Source organism: Callospermophilus lateralis, chromosome 9 (assembly GCF_048772815.1).
Source record: "Callospermophilus lateralis isolate mCalLat2 chromosome 9, mCalLat2.hap1, whole genome shotgun sequence".
Taxonomy (NCBI): Eukaryota; Metazoa; Chordata; class Mammalia; order Rodentia; family Sciuridae; genus Callospermophilus; species Callospermophilus lateralis.
In genome coordinates this window covers 109105219-109127958 of record NC_135313.1, presented here as the reverse complement: position 1 = coordinate 109127958, position 22740 = coordinate 109105219, and the positions used below count along the sequence as shown (strand labels likewise).

The window sequence follows — 22740 nt, the reverse complement described above, 5'->3', positions numbered from 1 at the left end:
TGAGCTGGTGAGGGAACAGGTTGAGAAAGACAGAGTGACAGGTCGCAGTGGGGAAGCCGTGGGGTCCAAGTGTTTTCAACAGCGCTGTTGGTCCATCAGACTCTCCACCTCTTGGCTAAGTTGGTGCTCCAGAGAAACTGAGAGGGGAGTTAAAAGCAGGAGACAAACAGGCTTTCGGGCAGGTGAACCCCGTTTTCTCGGGATGGACGGCGAGTGTGGCGGCCCAGGCAGGCAGGGACCCGGTTCGTCTCCGAAGCCTGTAAGGCTCCGGAAAAGAAAGATGCCAAATGAGGGGCGCTGCTCATTCTCCTGTCCCCGAGCTGCAGCTGGCTTTGCGGACGGCAGAGGAATTGGGTCTGAAGGGTCCTTTTGGGTACCAATCCGTCGCACGGGTGGGTCGCATCCCCTGTCACGACCTCGCTAAGTGCTACCCAAGCCGCCTGCCTCTTCCAAAGATACCAGTAGCCTCTCTATCTTCAGCTCTTCTGACCAGAACCGGTCCCTTGCTTTTCACTGGCCTCTGTGCACCGACCTCGGTGCACCAGCTCAGGCGCAGCGCCTTGGGGCGGGTCCCAGTCACCCACACCTGCCCCCAGGGGCGGAGCGCAGCGGCGACAGCGTGGCCCCAGCCTCCGCCGCCGGTCGCTCTAGCCCCACCGCTTGCGGACCTGCCCCCCATTCCCGCCCCCGTGCACCTCCACTCCGTGGTTCCTGCCCTCCCTTCCTCTCCACGCGGTCTGTCTGTCCGTCTCTCCGCCCGCCAGAGCCGCGGCGCCTCGCACTTCTGACTCTAGTCTCTGCTGTGCTCGTCGCCGCCGCCACCGCCGCTGCCGCCTCTGCCGCTGGGATCTGGAGCCCCGCGCCATGGAACCTGCCTCGGGCAGCGAGCGCCGCAGCCCCTCTGGCCCGGCAGTCCCGCCGCCGCAGCGGGGCCAAGCGCCCCTGGTTGCCGCCCCCAGCCCGGGCCAGCTGAGCAACCCGGCGCGCGAGCCGCCGCACCCCGAGGAGGAGCGGCAGCCGCGGATCAGCGAAAGCGGCCAGTTCAGCGACGGACTGGAGGATCGAGGTGAGCGGGCACCGCCCAGGGCCTCCCGGACCCCTATCCCGCACGGGGCTCGTTTGATGGGGAGCGTGCTCAGGGCCAGCTTCTCCCTACTCATGGGTTGAACCCGGGCGGGCGCCTCTGAGCGTGCAGGGGCACGGAACCAGGACTTCCCTGGAAAGGCGCGGAGAGCTGAGGGCTGCATCCCCACCTCCGCGGCCCGTGCTGCCTCGGAGCGGCTCCTTTTTGCAACCCTAAGAAGCCGGCTGCAGGCCCACCCCGCCTGGGCGAGCTCCCTTCTTTCAGCCAACCCCAGCCCCTCCGACGCCCGCTGGAAAAGTTTGCTGTAGCCGGTTTCTTTCTCTCATTCTTTTTTTCTTTTTGCCTTCGTCGTTGAGCGCTCCCGGGGGACTGCAGGGCCCGCTTATCTCGGAGGGACCTGGGTTCCTTACGCCCCCTTTCCAGATCCTTATCCTGCCCCGCCGGCTACCCGGGGAAACTTCCCCCTGCGGATTTGGCCTCGAGGTGTTTTCTCGGTGACCGCCAGGACTAGGGAAGCGAATCTCGGCCAGGACTGCCATTGGACTCCCGCGCCCTCACCGGGACCCGGGTTTCCCATAGTCAGCCCTGCTGTGTGGAGAGGGGGCAGAGGGTTGGGATATTTGCGGGAGGCGGGGGGGGGGGGGGTTGGGTCACTAACCTCTTCTGAATGGATGCCATCGAAACCTGCTAATTCCCGCAGAGCGCCTCTCCAGCCCTTTCAGAATCCTTCCCAGGACACTGGCCTCACACTCCGCAAACACCCTGAGAGGCCGAACTCTACCTCTGACCTACAACCAATGTCCTTTTTGAGTTGCCCGCATGGAACGCGAGGACTCTCCTGTTCATTCCCGCGTTTCTTTCGTCTTCCTCCATCCCTTTTTCGTTTCCTTCGACTTGGATTCCTTGCGGAGAATGTCCAGCTCTTGGCTGCATTTACACCTTTTCTGTTTCTTGCTGCTTTCAAATTGGACCCCTTGAAAAGAATCAATGGTTAAACCGCAGTGGCCGAAATCGGATCCTTGCAGCCAGGCCCTCCATGGGGAGCCAGCGCTTTGCACCTCCACCCCCTTCTCTTGGAAGCTTTATTTTGTCGGCTCTGGAGGGTTTATATATTTTAGTCTTAGCAGGTTTCTGTCCTATTCTTAGTATCTCCTGTACATTTTTATTCCGTTTCGTGTTGGGATGCACGATCTTTCTCCGTTAGAAATTCTAAACTATAGCATGTGAAATAGTGACATGGAAACAGTGATTTCCGTGGAATCGCTAGAGATGCTCTGCAGGAACTGGAGCTGCTCGGGTTGCAATGAGTTCTGCACCTAGATTGCGGTCTCTCCCACTCTTCTCACAGAACTAGATATCCTTTGAGACCTGACGACTGGTGAATTACCAGCGCCCAGCAAAACTTAACATTTTACCACAGGGTGTGTTAAATTACCTTTGCCCCTCTGTAATTAATAGTGTAGGATTAATTTTTTTTTATTTTGAAGAAACACAAAAATCTGTGTTGAGCTTAATTTTGTAGCATGGTGGGTCATCTGTAAGAAATGGCCTGTTTCTGCCTACCGGGCCTGTTTCTCCCCACCCCACAAAATGATGGTGGAGGGAGTGCTAGGGTGAGTTAATATTTAGCATAATTTTGCAGCACATGCTCAAGTGTAAAAAGCCTTTCTGAATTTATTCTCAAGGTTATTTGCCAGTGGTTAACTGAATTTTATTTTCTATTATATTGTAGCCTGAAAGCATGCACTGTTCATAAACTATCACTGTGTGACAGAATTGGATATCACACACAGCCTCTCTGTTAGAATGAATCCTGTCCCCCCAAGAACCCAGTGCCCTGTGCCATTGAGAGCTAACTGAAAGTCAATGTGACATTCTTTTGTTTGACACACTCCCGACAGCAAAGAGTTAATGATAAGTGAGTCATTTCAGATAAATAAATCAGAAGATTACCTGGGGAGGATTATTGTGATATTTTGTATTTGTGTTACTTTTTTTCATGTGGGGTTTCATCTTTCCAATATCAATTTTTGTTATCCCTTAGGAATAGTTCTAGTGCTGCTACTTTTTCCTAATGGTGAGAGGATTGGGGAAGAAGAAGTCTGGGCAGTTGGTAGCTTTGCAGCTCTCAGCCCTGCCAGGCTGGCTTTCTTCTGGGCCTACATACCTGTAGAATCTGAGGGGATGAATACTCTTGATGTGTACCTATATTTGGTGTTCTCTTTTATTCTAACTTTCTTCTGAGCTATTTGGACCCTGTTGGGGACCACTTCACACTGAAATAAAAGCATTGCTTTATAATCTCTGTGTTGGAATTTTGGAGACATTTTGCCTTTAGAAGTGACATGGGCTAGTTCCTAGACACCTTGCCATCTCAGAATGTCAGTACTGTAGTGCCATTTGGTTGAGCCTGTGGTTGAGGGAGCAAGAGCTCTGTGGTTTAAGACCTCAAAGGAATTAAATACACACACACACACACACACACACACACACAATAGGCCAAGTTTGTTTAAAACATTTCTACCTCCCACTTTGAATGCTCAGTTTTCTCTCCATTAGTGTTTTCCCATCATTCTGTCCCAAACTTTAGGATGTGGTTTAACCAAAGAGTAATATATTTTATTATTTCTCATTAGTTTCCTATTTAATAAAAATTCCCCTTCCTGCAGATAATTAAAGTTTGATAGACTCTTAGAAGAAAGCAATGGGAACTAATTGATACCAGTATGGCTTAAACCTCCCACTTATATTTGTATCCACCTCGGCAAAGGAATTGGTTCTTCATTAATAAAGGCCTATGCTTAGCATGAAGAGAACACCAAATTGCAAATATGTGAAATTTAAATGGAGTTAGAAATTCTGATGTGGAGGCCAAGCATGAGTAGGGAGAATCCAGCCCTGCTTGCTCTGCTGGCCCATTCTGCCTTTCCACACTAGCCTTCTTCTACCTCTGAAGACCTCTGAAGCACAGCTTCCTGAGCACTTTAGGAATTCTCACCACATCTTTGTAACTTGTGAGTGCATATGCATCCAACATGGTGTCCAGGAACCTGAGTGGACTATTCACTTATGAGCCAGGTTGTTAAAGTTTTCATGTTCCACTTCTCTTTGAGTAGTACAAAGTTTTCCATTTTTGGTTTTGGCTATATTTTTAAAGGGAAAAATAAGCTGGCCAGAAATGGGGGAAGTCTTTCCTCTTTTGGTTAGTGTTCCCATTGCAATTACTTCAATTAAAAATTTTTAAAAGGGGCTGGGTATGTGACTCAAGTGGTAGCACACTCGCCTGGCATGCATGGGGACCGGGTTCGATTCTCAGCACCACATACAAACAAAGATGTTGTGTCTGCCAAAAACTAAAAAAAATAAACAAATAAATATTAAAATTCTTTCTCTTTCTCTCTCTCTCTCTCTCTCTCTCTCTCTCTCTCTCTTTAAAAAAAACTATGAGGTAGTTAATGCATATGTAAATTAGTATGATTGAACCATTCCACCATGTGTACAATAAATATATATAATCTTAAATTTTTTTTTTTTAAATCTTGTGGGGAACTCACACCAAGAATCAGATCTCGGGAGGGACCTCCAGACCTACTGATAAGAACACCCAACTGCTACCTTGCGACCATATCACTGTCATCTGAAATTCCTTTTAGGGGAGCACTGGTGGGTGAGGTATTTGGATGGGTCCATATGTGTGGTCCAATTAGGTATATTATTGAGTCCAACTTGCTTTGGAAGAAAAAGAAAATGTTATATGGCAGAATGGAAAACTCAGATCATGATTGTGCCTCTTGTAAAACTAAATTTGCTTTGAAAAGAAACCTTGTTTTTGCCCCCAGTGGATCAGCATCTTGAAATCATTCCTGTCCATATACCTACCAAATCACCTGCTTATTTCAGTCAATACTTAAACATTATAGCTTTACTTCTCCTGAAAATCAATTGGCTTGGAGGAGAGGAAGATCTTTCCATCATTCGAGAAAAGGAAAAGAAATTATTGGGGTATGTGGAATTTGCTTATTTTAGGTTATGACTTCACCTGGAGACCAGGGTGTTTATAGTTAACAATTAGAATTGGGTGTTTTTCCAGTAGCTAAGGAAGAAGAGACAAAGGGATATGCTGTCTCTTCATTTGTAATACCTATACCTAGGGTGGAATTTGACAAGAGTGAAGGTTTGTCTTTTTCCCATCCAAGTGCATTTGTGAAGGAGGATTTGGGGAGACTTTTACAGTGAGATGATGGCAATGGTGCTTATACTTGCCATTTGCATTCTCATCTATCTTTTGATCATACATAAGCCCACAGGTTTCAATCACTTAAACATCCTCTGGGCTGTCATTAAGCAGCCTTTTCGACACTGCTGCTTGCTTTGCTGAGTGTTGATACTTAGGTCTGGGAAATAAATGAAACAGAAAAGAAGTGTTAGCAGGGTCCTTGGTATAATTTTTGAACAGGATGTGGTTTTGGGCAATATTTGGGCTCAGAAAAATGATACCCCAAATATGGCACTTTGGCATGCTGAGTCCTCTGAACTGAAGGACCCTTAGAAGCAAAATGTCTTCTGACCACCTCCTGCCCTTCTTCCTCCTGTTTCCCCTTCTCTTCCAAGGCAGAATTCTTTTTTTTTTTTTCCCCAAGGCAGGTCACAGAAACTAGAGTCCTATTCCCTAAACTCAGCCATAACACCAAGCAGTATTACTCTAATTTCTGCCTGCCACTTTTCCATGTCACACACCACCTTTCTGTATCATAGCTGATCATAACCGAAATTCAATGTGGCCACAAGATGTACCTTGTCTTATGATAGCAGATCATATGACCTTCATTCCAGAAGGGGTCCTGCCCCACACCCAAGAGGAAGAAATGCCATGGAGAGACACCAAGAAGAATCTGGACAGTCCTTGCTGAGTTCCATACTTGGTTTACTACCATTAGCTCATACTATTTTGTGTAATCACATTTCTTTATGGTTGTTTTTCATCCAATCTAAGCATAAAAATACTAGATTTCCCCCAATCCTTGAGTCTTCATTTCTGCAGGCTCCTATGTCATTTAGAACTCTGAATAAATACGTTTGTTATGCTTTTTTTCCCCTGTTAACCTGTCTTCTTGTGGGCAAGTAGGCCATGTCCTTTATCATAGGTAAGGAAAAGTCTCACACCCTTCCTGCCCCCATAGCAGCTAAAGGCTTCATGTGATGGCTGGTCAGACATAAGAGGCGATGTGTGGGACTGATATATCTCACACTGTGATATTTTACAAATGGGCCTGAGCTTTGGCTACCAATTCCTTCATTATTTGGAACTGGTGTGATAAGACTGCTCAATTTCTAAAAGGAATATTGTGGGTTGTTTAGCCAAGAATGGCATAAACAAGCTTGTGCTTGGGTAGAACACATGACTGAAAATTTGATTGTCTGTGTAACTAAGAGATGCCATATATGACTTATTTCAAAGGAGAACAAAGAAATATAAATCAGGATCACACTGAGGATGTTTTAATCTTTGACCCAAGGCAGGTGAAACTTGGGCATTGCCTGGGATTTGTCACAGATGTCTGTTGTCAAGGACTCTCAATGTGCAAAACAGGAGACAAAAATAAAATCTGTCTTACCCATGTTCTACCTAAGAAGCTCCCTCCTTAATTTAAGTGGAACAGTTTTACTCCACTTAAACATTCTGAGAATTTTTGATGTGTTCTTGATCCAAAGGAAGGAGGACAAAAAATGTGACATGTAATTTGGGTTGATGTTGGTTGTAGTTAAAGAAAAACAAATTGTGTATTTCCTTCTGTTAATTGTCAGAAGGTGTGGTGAGGGCTTTTGTAGTACAGGATTCTTTGCTTTGGGTAAAACCAGTCCTCCAGATGGGATTGTGCTGTTGGGTCAGGGCAAATCAGTACCCACAGCCCAGGAGCCTGAATGATTGATTGTTGTACTGTCTTTCTGATGGAAGGACCTGGTTGGATGGAGCAGCATCTGCCTGAGACACATGAGTTGATGCAGGGCAAGGAAATGGTCTGGTGTGATATCAGGGAGTGGTAGGGGTCTGTGGAGTTTTTCTAAAGAGGACAGCTGCTATCACCTTGCAGAAAATACATGCCTCATATTGCAAATGCCTGTGATTTCTCAAGAGATGCCAGAATGCTTGATTTTTTTCATGTGAAATCTCCTAATTGTGAAAACACAGTGTGGGCCAAACAAAACACATCTTGGCCCACGGGCTGTCAGTTTGCAATCTTTGGATAAGAAATTGTAGCTCTGGCTGTGGGTTTCTTAATAAGGAATCCTTTCTCCTTGTTTTTGTCAGGCTTACTAGAAAGCAGCACCCGGCTGAAACCTCATGAAGCTCAGAACTACAGAAAGAAGGCATTGTGGGTATCCTGGTTCTCCATTATTGTCACACTGGCCCTTGCAGTAGCTGCCTTCAGTGAGTATCAGGAGTCTGCTGATCAATACATGCTGGTGTTGCCTGTCTTATTCTCTAACCCTGTGGGATGCACTTTTGCTTTTACTTGACTGTTATTGATGAGTAAATTTTTTTTTAGATGGTTGGATACTCAGGGTACTTATAAATTAGTAAAATGGCTTCTCTTCTCTGCAGAGGGAAGAGGTATTATGACAAAGAAATGGAAAGCAAAGCTGAGAGCCTTGGCTTTCATCAGTATGCTGGTTTGTGGAAGTAGATTCTGGCTGCCAGCTGAACAGTGAAAATATATATTCTCTTGGTGGACGCCTTTAGCTTGGACTGACATGTGACAAATATATATCCTTGAGCTTTTGAGTCTGATGCAACAAGATGAGTGCAATATAGCAGTGAGCCCTCTCCCTGCCCCCACCAATTATATCTTGCATAAAATTTGGAATAAGATCATATTACATTTTAATGAAAGAAAAAATAGGAGGGTCTTCTCTCAAGTTTTCAGTGACCACAGAAATACAATCCTTTATTAAAATCAAGGAAAACTATGAAAATGGAACAATTTCTGCCTACAGATAATCTCATTGGGGACTAGGAAGCTCTGTGGCATGTGTATTCTCAATCAACATTTGCAGCCTATGGAAATGTGCATGTGCTATTTGTTCTTATTAATCATGCAATGATTCACAAACCCAAGTAGTGACAGCTACCGCTCAACCTTAGTAGAATCCATGCTTTCTGTTTTGTAATTTTTTTAATGATGGGGAGAAGAAGTATGTATTTTGTACATTTTATGATAAATTTATTACCTAATAAGATCTGTATTCCAAGTGATGAGCATCATACAAGTTGTCTCAGAGTAGGAGAAAAAAAAGAATTGTGTCCATCAGAAACTATAGCTCTGTGTGTGTTGTTTAAAATTCTATTCTGTCAGATTGGATCTGCTGTTGAAAGGGATTGGCTCCCAAGAGGAAATATTAGAATTTGACCAAATGCTCCCTGCAAAACTAGACATATATTACTTGAAACAATTTATATTGAAAACATTGTATCTTGGCTCTAGAAAAGCCAAACATTTAGAAGCAGAGGGTAGTGCATTTCAGGAAATTTCAGTGAGCCAGAAATTTAATCAAGAGGAATTCTGATTCCTGAAAACAGCCACTCCTTCCCCTTTCCTCCCTTTAAATAAAAATACTGAAACAAGAATAACAAGCCGATTGATGTCCCTGGAGGGTAATTTGGTTGTGGTGGCTGGTAGGGAGCTCTAGATCAGACACCATAATTTACATATGTAAAGGAAGAGGAATGGAATGAAGGGAGGTGATTTACAGATGAAATAATAGTTACTCAGACTTGTGCATGTGCCCAGTAGAGCTGTTATTACTTGTGTGGGTGTTTGAATGAAGACCTGAGTGTGAAGAAATCAAAAGCAAGTCTTTCCTTGGGGAGAATATTGTTACATTTGATATACTTAAATCTCACAATAGAGAAAAATTATGAGGAAATTTTGTTTTCACTTGTTATACTTTATCATTTGTGTTATCTTAAATATGTTGGTCCATTTCCTTTAGGAAAAAAACTTGCATAATGCCTACAGAGTTAGGATGTTGCTTTGGGCAAAGAGTTTCCTTTTCCTTTTCTTTTAAACTTGATATCACCCCTTTGGTACAGCAAGTATTTAAATCTCTAACTTCTTGCCTAGAACACATAGGCATTGGCATATAATGTCATGAGCTGTGTTATTTTCTATAGTACATTTAAGTTGTCTTCAACTTCTGGTTTAGTTAAACCAAAAAATTTTGAAGATAAAGTTTTCCCCCACTTGCATTACAGAGTAGCTTCTCTGCGTGTGTGTGTGTGTGTGTGTGTGTGTGTGCATGCGTGTGAGTGTGTATGATCTCTATGTTGTTAGAGTTGTTAGTTTCACTTTAGATTCCTAAATGTTATTTGTAATGTGAAATGTTTAAAATAATTTACTTGTTGATCATTTTTTTTGTAATCCTCTTCATAGTTTAGAATGGAAAGAAAATAAATAGGGATTAAGCAATGTAACTGACTTTTGAAGTTATATTTGAGTCAGTGTCTAAAGGAAAATTCTACATTTCAGAAGTGACAATAAATATCTATATTTTTTAAGTGTCCCATAGAGCCCCCCCCCCCAATCTTTTATTTTCCAAGGAAATGGTTGACAGAGAGTTAGATGAAATGAAAAACTGGCTTGGTGAATCCCTGTCCTATCCAGTAAAATTATCAGGTTGAACCAACTAGCGTTAATAAGAGAATTACTACAGATTACTGTAGGTGATGCTTTGGTGTGTCAGAAATGTCTTTGGAGTGTGTGCTACTGTGGATGCACATACATGTGTGTATGTCATGTGTGTGTGTTTGTGTGTGGCTGGTTGGGAGTGTTAATCATGATGAAGAGAAGTGGGTTGTATTTATGTTCATGGCTTCTTTCTACTGTTGGATGATAAAAAGTTGGGGGCATGCCCAGCGTCTATCTTTGCATGGAATCTATAGTCCAGACTGTTAAATAAATGAATTGAGAGAGATATTAAAAAATATCTTTTAAAGACTTGTTTGAAAGGAAAATATTTCTTGGAAAATGATAAACTGTACCTAAATGTACATTTAGGTGCCAGGCTTAGGTGTCAGTTACAGTTTTTGAAGACATTTGGGTCATCCTGTGAAAATTATCTTGCTCAGGACAGTGTCTGGCAACTGCATTTGCTTGGATCAGTAGGAATTGTTATCTTACCTACTGGATTGCCACTTTCTATTTATTTGTAAATGTTTTTAGTATGCTGTGTTTCCTCAAATTAATAATTACTAAAAGACCTATTGCTAGTTAATTTGTGATAAATCATTTGAAAAATTAGGAGGACTTTCAAAGTTTGTGACTTGAAAGTGCATTGAATGATATGTGAACTATTTTTGATAAGCCTTGGTAATACAGTGATTTTGGCCTGTTTGAATGCTGATATAAAACCAGATGGTAATGCATCTTGGAATATTTCAGACAGGGCCTAGTTTGGTTTTAAAATTGATTCTGTTTATAATCGGCAGGCAGCATGGAAAATGGCAATCCTGTTATGAACAACTGTGGAAAGATATCTGTTTTAATAATGAGGCTAGAGAGAGAACAGAAGTTCAGTTTCAAAATTCAGGGTTTTGACATTATTGATGTCTTTATTAGAATGATTGAGGAAAATATATTCTGATTCAATTTTTGAGGTTTGAGTACAAGTTAATTTTTAGGCACTCAGTGCTTGTTCTGTGGGAAATGAAGATATATTTGAAATATTCTCAGGGGAATGCTTTTCTAAAATACATAGCTCCATTAAAGAAAAGCACTCTAGACCAAAATCATCTCAGAAAAAACCCACTCAAAAATTGAGTGCATCAGTGGATTTAAGAATTAGGAAAAAAAAAATCTTTGAAAGGTGTGATTTTCTTTTTATATGTGGGGATATAAATAATTTATTCAATTTTAGTATAAATTCTTAACCTTTAAAAATGATAGAATAATGTGCACTTATTCTAAAATGTGAGGCCAAGAGTTGATATGTAGATAAAATGAAATTACATGACTTGTTCATACATGCAGCAAAAAATGCCTGGCAACTTTCTTTCACCTGGCTGACACATTGTCAGGTAGAAAAAAGCCCAAGACCTCCCGGGGTCTTTCTGAGACCCCAAGTGTAACATCTGAATATAGTTATAGTGGACTTAAAGGTTCAACCTGACCTGGCCCTCTCTTTTGGGGACCCTTTTCTTCTTGTCAGGACTGCAGTCCATGTCCTTTGATACAGCTCTGCATCTCCAGGGTCTCACATCATGAATTCCTCCTTAAAGAGGCCTCCCCATCCATGTGGCCTCATGCCTCCAAGTGATTTTTATCTATTACACTGCCTGTTTTCTTCCTCACAGTTCTTCCCTTTCTGTTCCTTCCTCCATTTGGTAATGAAGTTTGTGAAGCCCCCCTGATCTCTTATGCCTGAGAGCTTCTACCTCTGAAATACTGCCATGAACCAAAGACTTAAGTCTGCAGCACACATTCTGCTTGTAGAATGATCCTTTGTGTTGTTTGCTGCTCTCATATTTACTGTTTATTTAAAAAAGCAGTGTATACATGTGATAAAAACCTCACAAGACCATGGATACTTGGTGCTCATCTCTGACTCTCAGTTCCTGCTCCCCACAGACAGCCTTTCTCATCAGTGCCCTGCGGGGTCTGCAAGACATTTTCTGTAAACACAGAAGTCCAGGTGTGGTTTCTATATGTACCTTCCAGTTTTTCCTACTGTTAGATATAGTATCCTTTTTTAAAAAAATCTTTTTTAGTTACACATGTACACAATACCTTTATTTTGTTCACTTGTTTTTATGTGGTGCTGAGGATTGAACCCAGTGCATCACATGTGCAAAGTGAGTGTTCTACCACTGGGCTGCCACTCTAGTCCTAGATGTAGTATCTTATCTTTGCTGGTCTTTTAAACAGCCTGGGCTTCTTCACAAGTGACTGCTTTTGCTGTTTTGTATGAAGTGGAATGGAAGTGAAGAATCTTCAGGAATAACCTCCCCATGAATGTCTGCCTGCTGCTGCTGATCCCGGTGATGAGGCAGCGGGTTGGGGGATGTGGCCAGGAAGTTGTGAACCACATCCTGGTGATGTTTAGTGGGATAACTTGCTCCCTGTAAGTGTGTTCTTCGAATGATAACTAAGGAGGCGGTTTCTGAGAGGTGGAAACCAGAGGGAGGACCAGGCAGAAATGAGGTTTGAGAACCACACCATGAAAATTTTCTGCACCTCTGGGTTCCTTCTTTATACCCTTGTGGTCAAGTCATCAAAGATCCTGTGCTGGCCACCCTCTGTGCTGCTAGCTACTGACAGCACATCATGAAATGAGGAGCGGTGTTGTTGTTGTTATTATTATGGTGCTGGGGATCGAAGCAGTTGTTTTAGTCTGGCCCTTTGCTTCCTATGAGGCCCATCATTATCTTGCCTGCTTCTTCCTGGTTGGACTCATCTCCTCCCATCCCCCCAACTTATGGCTACTCCAGCTCACACATGCATCTCGTGGTCCCCAAATATACACTCTGCTCTTTGCCCTTTTATTCATGCCTTCTCTTTCCTTGGTCTCAGACATCTTTGCCTCCTGACTCCCACCCTCATTTTCTAGGCAAATTTTACTTATTTCTCAAAATTAAGATGAAAGATCACCTCTTCCAGGAAGCCCCCTTTCCCTTATAGCCCCACAGACACCATAGATTAGACACTCAATGCACAATACGTGGAGTGTCTCAATATTGCTTTCTGTACTAATATACACTCCTCTGTGCTGGGGCCTCTGCCTTCGGTCAGTGTTCTCAGTCCTAACACAGTTGGCCTGCAGATATTGCTCAGAATGGAGTCAATTTTGATGAATTCCTCAGCTACCCTGGGTGCATCAGGTTGAGGATTGATGTTTGCAAATAGAGGTGGCAGACAAAGGAATAGCAGCTTTCTCAGGTGAGTGGAAGCAAAGAGGGAAACTGCAAGATGGAATTTTCAACTTTGTAAATGTCTAGGTTGCAGGAACTCCTTCTCTCTCCTTTCTGCTCCCTACTGGCTCCCTGGTGTTTCCCTCTCCTTTCACTGCCACTTGGACTGAAAGATCCAGGCTTCCATTAACAGGGCCTCGCCTGCCTGCCTTTGTTGGAGCACATCTTCCCTAGTCCCCAAGCTCACAAAGAGCTGCTGTTTCCAGCCAGGAGTGGAGGCGTGGTCTCAGCAGCTGCCTGCCTGTTCTGCCTCTTTTCTTGTTGCATTCTGCACACAGCATCTAATTAAAAATGTGGCCAGGGCACATTAGCAGGAGGGTGTCCTTGCCTCACAGCCATGGTGGGGTCTTAGGGGAGCTGGGTGACAAACCTGGCTAGATTCCACGTGGGGCATACTGCCTTTTTGTTTGGGTCCAAAGGGGTGGAGGCTTCTTGGGAGATCTGTGAGGTCTTTCCCTTTTGCCTCTCAGTCTCTTTCCAATCATATTTATGAGCCAGTTGAATGAGAAGGGGTTTTCTGGTGTGCTCCTGTGCTAAACTGTGATTTGATCCTCTGGGTACTGCCTTTGTAAGGTGAATGTCTGCAGGAGGTCCTCCTGGACAGGAGATGACTTTGCTGGGTCCTGTGCCTTGTTCTGAGATATAGGAGCACTAAGATTTGGAAGGAGCAGATGAAGTCAGAGGGAAGGAGAGAACCTTCTTTCATTCCAATAAAATAAGCTGTTTCTCATTTCCACCTTCCTCCATGCCTGACACCCATCCCTCCTTCCAGCGGGGGAACATATTCATCCAATCATTAGTGCCTGTCTGTGAAGAACACTCTTCTTGTGTGACATCCACACAGGATGTCAAGAATTTGAACAGTCTGTCCCCTTGAAGAACTTGGGTCTAAGTGGGCAGGTGATGACCAGGCAGCAGGAATAAATCCAGACCTCCTACATTGGTTGTACAGGGGTGCTCAGGAGAGGGCATCACTGATCTTGTACAGATTGTCTGCCATCCCCAGCAGCTACCCAACCTTCCAGAGGATAGAAAGTGAATTGGCGCTATCTGTGTAGAAGCTAAGGCTGCCCTGGAGTGGAAGGAGTGGGGAAAGATTGCTGGTCTCGGTAAGAGGAGCTTGGGTTATGATGTCCATATGGCTGTTTTAGTGTGCCCAGGCGGCAGCAGCAAAGTACCACAAATTCAGTGACTTAAACAACAGAAATTATTTTCTCATAATTCTGGAGGCCAGAAGTTGGAGATCAAGGTGTCTGTGGGGTTGGTTCCTTTTGAGCCTCTTTGCGTGACTCATAGCTGTTTGTCCTCTCTCCATGTCTTCACACCATCTTCCCTGTGTGTCTGTGCCCTAATTTCTTCCTTCTCTAGAGGCACCAGTCATGTTGGATTAGGGCCCATTGTCATGACTTCATTTTAAATTATTCACCTCCTTAAAGACCCCGTCTCCAAATACAGACAACATTCTGCAGTACCGGAGTTTAGAGTTTCAGCATATGAATTTTGGGGAAGATAAGTTTTAGCCCATAGCAATATCCTTGCCCAGCACCAGGCAGTTGGAGGAAGCTAAGATCCCAGAGTAAAGTAAATTCCTTAAAAAAAAAAAAAAAAAATTACATTATTTGAGGACATCAGCAACCAAGTCAAGGGCCTTCCACTGAAATTTGTTTTATTTTTTTTCTAAAGGCAACAAGGAATTTGTAATCAGATTTAAATATTTAATAAATTTAAACTCAATAAATTCCTAAAAAAAAAAATCACTTTCAATGAAAGGGCAGACTGAAATAAACACATGCACCAGCCCAGGAGGACAATGAGGAAGCTCTCTGTTTAATAGCTCTGCATGAGGTGCGGATGAGGTGGGGGTATGCGGCTTTTCACTAGAATTCATAACCATGAGGCAGAACTCATATAAATTTATGGTTGGAATTTTCTAAGGTGGATTCCTTGGGAAATAAACCTGGAGACTCTGAGATGTACTGGAGGAGGTTTATTGGGGGCAGGATCTAAGGGCTGAGAGGAACTCTTATACGCTTGGGGGCTGGGGCTGTAGCTCAGGGGTAGAGTGCTTGCCTAGCATGTGAGAGGCACTGAGTTTGATTCTCAGCACCTCATAAAAACAAACAAATAAAATAAACGTATTATAACCATCTACAACTTTTTAAAAAAGTAAAAAAGAATAACCCTGGGAAGGGAGCCGGGAGCAGGAGGACAGAGGGAAGAGTTGAACTGCAATGCCGTTGCCTTGGAGCTCATCCTGTAGGGACTTGCAAACTGGGATGCTCCTCTGGAGATGTCCAATGGATGCCAGGAGACCAGACTGGTCCTAGGTATAGGCTGCTCCAGGGACAGGTATAACCTTGGGAGGCAACTTCCTTTAGTAGAGGACTGTTCCACATTCCAAGAGAGGGATGCAGTTGTCACAGAACTCACTCCGGGCAGCTGAGGGAATGAGTGCCTACACCTTGAAGAAGGGTCAGGGAGACATGTCAAGGCATTCACTCCAGGTTTTTTTTTTTTGTTTTTTTTTCCCTTAAAGATCCCTCTGGAACTCCAGAGCTGGGAATGGAACCCAACGTCTCACTCATGCTAGGCAAGCGCTCTACCCCAGCACATTCTAGGTTTATACACTCTATTTTACCCGGAAACCCATAATGCTATCTCAGTTAATATTGTTGAGCTATTAACATGGATGTGGTCCTAGGTTGTAAATACAACTGGAGCATGTGAAAGAAGCAGGTGCAGAACACTGACCAAAGGCCTGCAGGTGTTCCACAGATGTAACCACACCAAAGATAAGCTCACAAGCCAATATTAGAGAGTTCCCAGGAAAAGGGTCTCCCATGATTGAGAGCCATATAAACAGCATGATGAGAAATGAATTCCAGATGAGAGAATTGTCTGACAAAATCTGAAAATAAGTATGTTTAATATGATAGACAATTAAAATGAATCAAGCATACTAAAGAAGACTGAACAGAGCAATTGGAAAATAATCAATGTATTTTTGATATTTTTATTGAGGTTTAACCTGGATGTAGTCACAAAAAAAATTAAGAACTATAACAATCTCCATTCTTTCTCCTGTTTCCCTCTAGTCCTTTTACTAGAAACCACTTTACTTATGTAGTTAATTCTTTGTTTACTTGTATGTGTACAATAACAGGCTACTAATGCTAATTCTTGATTCTTTTTTTCAAGGTTAAACATTATTTATTGGCTTCCTAAGATGAAAGACGGTGATTTATTCTTTTATTCTCCTGGACCCACACAATCACACTGATTTTATGAAATTATTTCCATGCAAAATAACTATTTTTTTTCATTTAATGACTCCTACTCATTGAGCCATCAGTGGAGCATGATTACTTCTTTCTTGCACAGTTTTTTTTTTTACTCTGGATTTAATATGTTTATTCCTGTGTTTACTTTTCTGTGTATTTATTTCTTGTTAAGCTCTACTTCTTATTTTCTGTTCTAATCTCAACTTCTCTGAGATACTTACAGACGCACAGATAATTCCACTTGTTTCTTCTTGCAGAATGATCATTTGGATCCATTTGAGTACTGCTGATCCATTCTGGTTGCCCTTTCTACTGCACAGCTGTATCCTTGCATCTTTCTTTACTATGTTTTTTGAGGATTTGCCTTTATTTTTCTTTCTTGTTGGGCTACCGTTTTGCTGGATACCAGGTTTTTCTCTTCGGTTCGCTCTCCATGATGGGAGGGGGGGACATATTTTCTCTTAGCTCCCTAGGAACAGGCCCATGGGAAGTGTAACTTTCAAGCTGTGCAAGGCCTGAAATGTCTTTAAAAATCCTGACATTTGATTAATGGCTGGATAAAAAATTCTCGGGGAGCAAATAATAGTCCTTACGAGGTCTGAAGGTTTTACTCTATTTTCCTATAATTTCTAGTGTTGCTGTTTAAGTCCTAAATTATTCTGAATCCTAATCCTTTTCCTGAGCCTTGCTGTGCTGGGGATCTCTTTTATCCAGAGGTACCCCTAGGTTCTGTTTTTTCTTCCTATGAAATTTCCTCAACTCATCCTGTTTTTCTGTTTTTAATTTTCACCACCGAGTTTTTTCTTCTAATTGCATGAGTGTGCTCATTTAAAAAATTGTACATCTCTTAATATATGGATTTTAAAAATAGATCCTTTCTTATATTCTGGAAATGTTTTTTGATTTTTTTTAAAGAAACTTTTCTATTTCTTGCACTGTCTTCCTCTAAGACTTAGTTCTTGTTAGAAGATGAATCCTGTGAGTGGTGATCTTAGATATCTGCTTATATTAAGAATGGGTTGCTGGGTGCGGTCGGGCATTCCTGTAATTCTAGTGACTCAGGAAGCTGAGGCAGGAGGACCATGAGTTCAAAACCAGCCTCAGCAACTTAGCAAATCACTTAAGAAAAAAAAGGGTGGGGGCTGGAGATGTGGCTCAGTGGTTAAGCACCCCTGGGTTCAATCTTGGGTATTACCCCCACAAAGAAAGAGCAATTAAAATGCTGATGGGAGCTATGAGCTGTGGTTGGTGTCCACTGTAGGATGATGTAACTGGTCTCTTTTGTTGGTAAATTCCATTTTGGTGCATCTAGGCCCTAATCTTGCATTTTTTCTCTAAGTGTCTGGTAGGGAAATTGTGGCTGAGTGGGTATTGCCCTTCTGTGGAGAGTTGGGGAGGGAATCTGGAAAACTGCAAAAAATTTTGGATTTTTAAAATTAGAGCATTTTAATTGTACATTGTATTTGGGTTCATTTTGACAAAATGATACATGTAAGGAATTCGATTTTGATCTCCATTCCCCCCCACTTTTCCTCCCCTTCTCCCTCCCCCTTTTTTTCCCTCATCTACTCTATTGATCTTCCTTTCACTCCTTCTTTACTTTCAATTGGTACATAAAGGTGAAATTCCCCTTGGTACATTTATATATGTATATAACTTTATTTTGTTAAATTCATTCCATAATTTTCCCTTTCCTCCTCCTTCCCCCTTGTTCTACTCCACTGATCTTCCTTATATATGTATGATATCTGATCCCCCCCACTGCCTTCTTTCTGTTATTTTGCTCTTGCTTCATAGGAGAGAAAACATTCGACCCTTGATTTTCTGATTCTGGCTTATTTCACTTAGCATGATCTTCTCCATTTCCATCCATTTACTTGCAAATGCTGTTATTTCACTTTTCTTATATCTGAATAAAAGTAGCATGTACACACACACACATACACACACACACATACATATAACATTTTCTTGAGCCATTCATCTATTGATGGGCATCTGAGTTGATAGCATAATTTTACTATTGTGAATTGTGCTGCTATAAACATAGAAATGGATATATCTCTATAGTATGCTGATTTTAGTTCCTTTGGATAAATACCAAGGAGTGTCATAGCTGGGTCCTATGGTTATACCATTCTTAGTTTTTTTGAGGAATCTCCATACTGCTTTCCAGATGGTTGTACAACTTTGCAAACCTAGCAACAATGTATGAGTGTACCCTTCCCCCCATAACCTCTCCAGCATTTATTATTATTCATGTTCTTGATTATTGCCATTCTTGCTGTAGTGAGATAAAATCTTAGTGTAGTTTTGATTGATTTTCATTTTCCTAATTGCTAGAGATGTTAAACATTTTTTCATGAATTTGTTGGTCCTTTGCACTTCTTCTTTTGAAAAATTTCTGTTTGGGCTGAGGTTGTGGCCCAGTGGTAGAATGCTCGTCTAGCATGTGTGAGGCCCTGGGTTCGATCCTCAGCACCACATAAAAATAAATAAACAAAATAAAGGTATTGTGTACAATTAAAAAAAATAAATATTAAAAAAGTTTTTAAAAATTTCTGTTTAGTTTTTTTGCCCATTTATTGGTTCAGTTACTTGTTTTTTTGGGTGTAAAGATTTTTGAGTTTCTTTTTTCTGTATATTAATCTCCTGTAGGAAGAGTAGCTAGCAAAGATTTTTTTTCCCATTCTGTAGGCTCTCTCTTTACTCTCTTAATCCTTTCATTTGCTTTTCTAAAGCTTTTTAATTTGATGGCATTCCACTTATTGATTTTTGGTTTTATTTTTTTGAGTTTTAGGGGTCTTGTTAAGGAAGTCAGTGCCAGCACCAATATGATGAAGACTTGACCTTATGTTTTCTTCTTTCAGTTGCAAGGTTTCTGGTCTAATTCCTAAGATTTTGATCCATTTTGATTTGACTTTTGTGCAGGGTGAGAGATAGGGATCTAGCTTCATTCTTCTACATAGGGGTATTCAGGTTTGGAAAATTTTCTTTTTAAAATAGACTTTGAACACTCTCCTCTTCTCTTTATTTTATTGTCTTACCAATTCCCCCCTTTTCTGGGTGTCCTAAGGTATATATAAATGGGCTGCCTTTTTGCTTTCACACTGCATTTGCTTTCTGGAGTCTGTTAAATCAATTACCACTTGCCCATATGTTTTCTAGCTTCTAAAAATTGTTTTTGTTGCCTCTTTCATTTTTTCCCTAATGGGTTTGTCTTCTTAAAAAATTCCTGGTCTCCTAGTGTAGTGGGATGTTTAGAAGAAGCAAAAGTAAATGTGAGGAACCACCCTGCCATATTTCTCTGGAAGTGTCAGAGAACAGTTTGTAATGAAAAATATGCTAAGCGAACCAGAAACCAGAAGTAGCTAGTGAACCAAAATATAGAATATATGACAAAGTGGTTCTTGTCTCTCATGTTTACTAGGAGACATGGAAGACAGGATAAGTTCCAATGTGAACAATTAAGAATTCCAAAAGCAGAAAGAGAGGAAACAGAAAATAGTCAATGTTTTAGAGGTGTCTGAAACTGTTTGGGAACTGATGGGAGAGATTGAGGACATATGATTCAAACCATGGCAGAGAAAAAAGAATTAGAACATTTACCTTATTCAGTAGATGACAAAAGTGAAGTAAATGACACAGAAAAAAGTATATACTTTGCAAAATAAAATGTAGGAACAAAACCAACGTTTCTTCAGTTACAGAAAGTATAAATGTGTTTCTTAAACCAGGTAAAAGTTAGAGAAGGGGATTTCGGGGTGTAGCTCAGTGGTAGAGTGCTTGCCTAGCATGCATGAGATCCTGGATTTGAAGCCTTGGGGTTCAAGCCCCAGCAGTTTCAAAAAATAAAAATTAAATTAAATTAAATTTAAAAGTCTGAAACAGATACTAGTAAAAAGTTTTTGTAGCTATATACCAATCAAGAAAAAAAAAACACATGAAGACCAAAAGCATTATTAGGCATAAAGAGTGGTACTATAGAAATAAAAGGTTCATTTTACTGAGAATATAAAACACTTGTCAATATCAAATAACAAACCTCAAAGCACCCAATCAAAAATGGATGGAATTCTAGGTAGAAATTGACAGATCATAATTTTAATGGTAGACTTTTATAGATCCCCTTCTACTAGTTGATAGAAAAAACCAAAAATTTAGTGAAGACATGAAAGATTTGACTTATGTACTTCAGTATTTTTCAACATTTTTGACTGCTCTCCATAGTAAGAAATGCATATGTGACATAGAAAATGTATTATGTGTATACATACTGTATGTTATCATAACTAAGACACTTTTGATTATGATATGACATTATTTCTTGGTGCCACTAGGAAATAAAAATGCTGACATTAAATGATATCATGCTGTTCATTGTGTGAGCTACTCAATGTCAGAGTTGTTAAAATGTGAAAAAAAATTCACTTTGATAATTTCTATCCTCTCTTATTTTAAAACTGCTGGTCATAACCTATCAAATTGACTTCATGCCCCAATAGTGATTTGGAACTGTCAGTTTAAAGAACACTGACTCAATGTGTCACTATGAAACCATGCACCCAACAAGTTTGCTTCAACATCATGAACTTGTATACAGTGTCACCACTTCCATCATCACAGCAGAAATCTCATTAAAATTTCTAGGAATCTGTATTTTGCAAAGATCCTTGAACATGTTAAAATGATAATTTGAAGTCGAATTTAGCTAAAATACTCCTGTATATAATTATATATATAATGGGAAATAAAGCAGCACATTTCTGAGTAGCACATGGATGAAAGTTAATTTAAATATTAAGAATTATTTAGAAATAGGTAAAGAAGAACTCAAACTATCACTAGGTGCCCTTCAACAGACGAATGGATAAAGAAAATGTGGTATATATTCACAATGGAATATTACTCTGCCTTAAAGAAGAATGAAATTATGGCATTTGCAGGTAAATGGATGGAGCTGGAGAATATCATGCTAACACAAATAATCCAATTCCAAAGAACCAAAGCCTGATTGTTTTCTCTAATGTGTGGATGCTTATGTACAACAAGAGGGTGAAGAGCAGGCTAGAGAAGAATAGAGGTACTCTGGATTAGATAGAGGGGAGTGAAGGGAGGGAAGGGGGTCTTGGGGTGGGAAAGATAATAGAATGAATCAGACATTATGAACCTACATGCATATATGATTACATGACCAGTGTAATCCTACATCATGTACAACCAGAAAAATGAGAAATTATACTATATTTATGTATAGTATATCAAAGTGCATAAATGCATTCTACTGTCATGTATAACTAGTCATAACAAATAAAAAAATTAAATGAAAAAATAATTACTTATAATTTAAAATGAGAAATTGAAAGTTGATAAACTGTCAAAACTAGGAAGCTAAGAAGCAGAAAAAATAGTAGACATCATGAATGTAACAGCTACAAGGAAATACATTTAAGAATACATTTAAACAATACATTTAAGAAAGAAAAAAGTATACAAGAAAATCATTAAAAGCAAAGCCATTGTTTTAAGACTGGTAAATGAATCTGAATTCTGGTAAGATTGATTTAAAAAGAAAATGAATGAATGAAAGGTAATTAGAAATGAAATGATAGGTGTAATACATAATGAAGAAAACTTTAGGAACTGAGATTATTTTTCATAATTTTATGCCTATAAATTTGAAAACTTACGTAAAATGCACAGTTTCGTAAAATAATTACCTTCTCTGATTGGCTCAAGCGAAAAGAAAATTGATCTGAGTGGTATGTGACCACTAAAGAAAAATCACTAAAGTGGTCACAGACCGTGAAAGCATTTACTCCCCGCAGTGGTTCTCTATCAAGTGTGCTTCTGTACTTCCCTCCCTTCCTAGGTGGCATCTGGCAGCGTCAGGAGACATTTTGGTTGTCACATTTGGGAGTGGAGGTGCTCCTGGAATCTCATGGGTAGAGGGCAGGACTGATGCTAAACATCTTAGGATGCACAGGAGAGTCTCTCAGAACAAAGAGTTCTGTGACTCCAAAAGCCATTAGTGCCATGGTTGAGAAACCCTACTCTCATGCTCACAGTTAGGAAAGCAATATAATAAAGATACCATTTCTCCTTAGATTAACCTGCAGTTTCACTAATAATTCTAATTTTTTTTCAATGAAGTTGGTGAGCTCTAAAATATATATGGAGGAATAAAAGACTAAGAATAGATAAGGTAATTTTTCAGAAAACTGTACATGCCCTTGTCAGAACTTCTAAAACTAGAGCAGTAGAGATTGTGATATTTTTAGGGACATATAGACCAAGGAAGTTGACTAGTGAGTCTAGAAATAGACCACTCAGATATGGAAATTGGATATATATGAGGCTGCATCGTACATCAGGGAGGGAATGATGGTACCCGGATAACTGATTGTCTC

At 41.0% G+C, this 22740-nt stretch overlaps 1 protein-coding gene across 1 annotated transcript in view; it reads left to right on the top strand.

Moving 5' to 3' along the window:
- Positions 1–864: 864 nt before the first annotated feature.
- Tmem163 (transmembrane protein 163) overlaps positions 865–22740 on the top strand; it is a 207775-nt gene continuing 185899 nt past the window's right edge. The window contains exons 1-2 of the mRNA XM_076866581.2: positions 865–1066; positions 7395–7514. Of these exons, the coding sequence (XP_076722696.1) occupies positions 865–1066; positions 7395–7514 (322 nt within the window). The remainder of the gene's footprint in view (positions 1067–7394; positions 7515–22740) is intronic.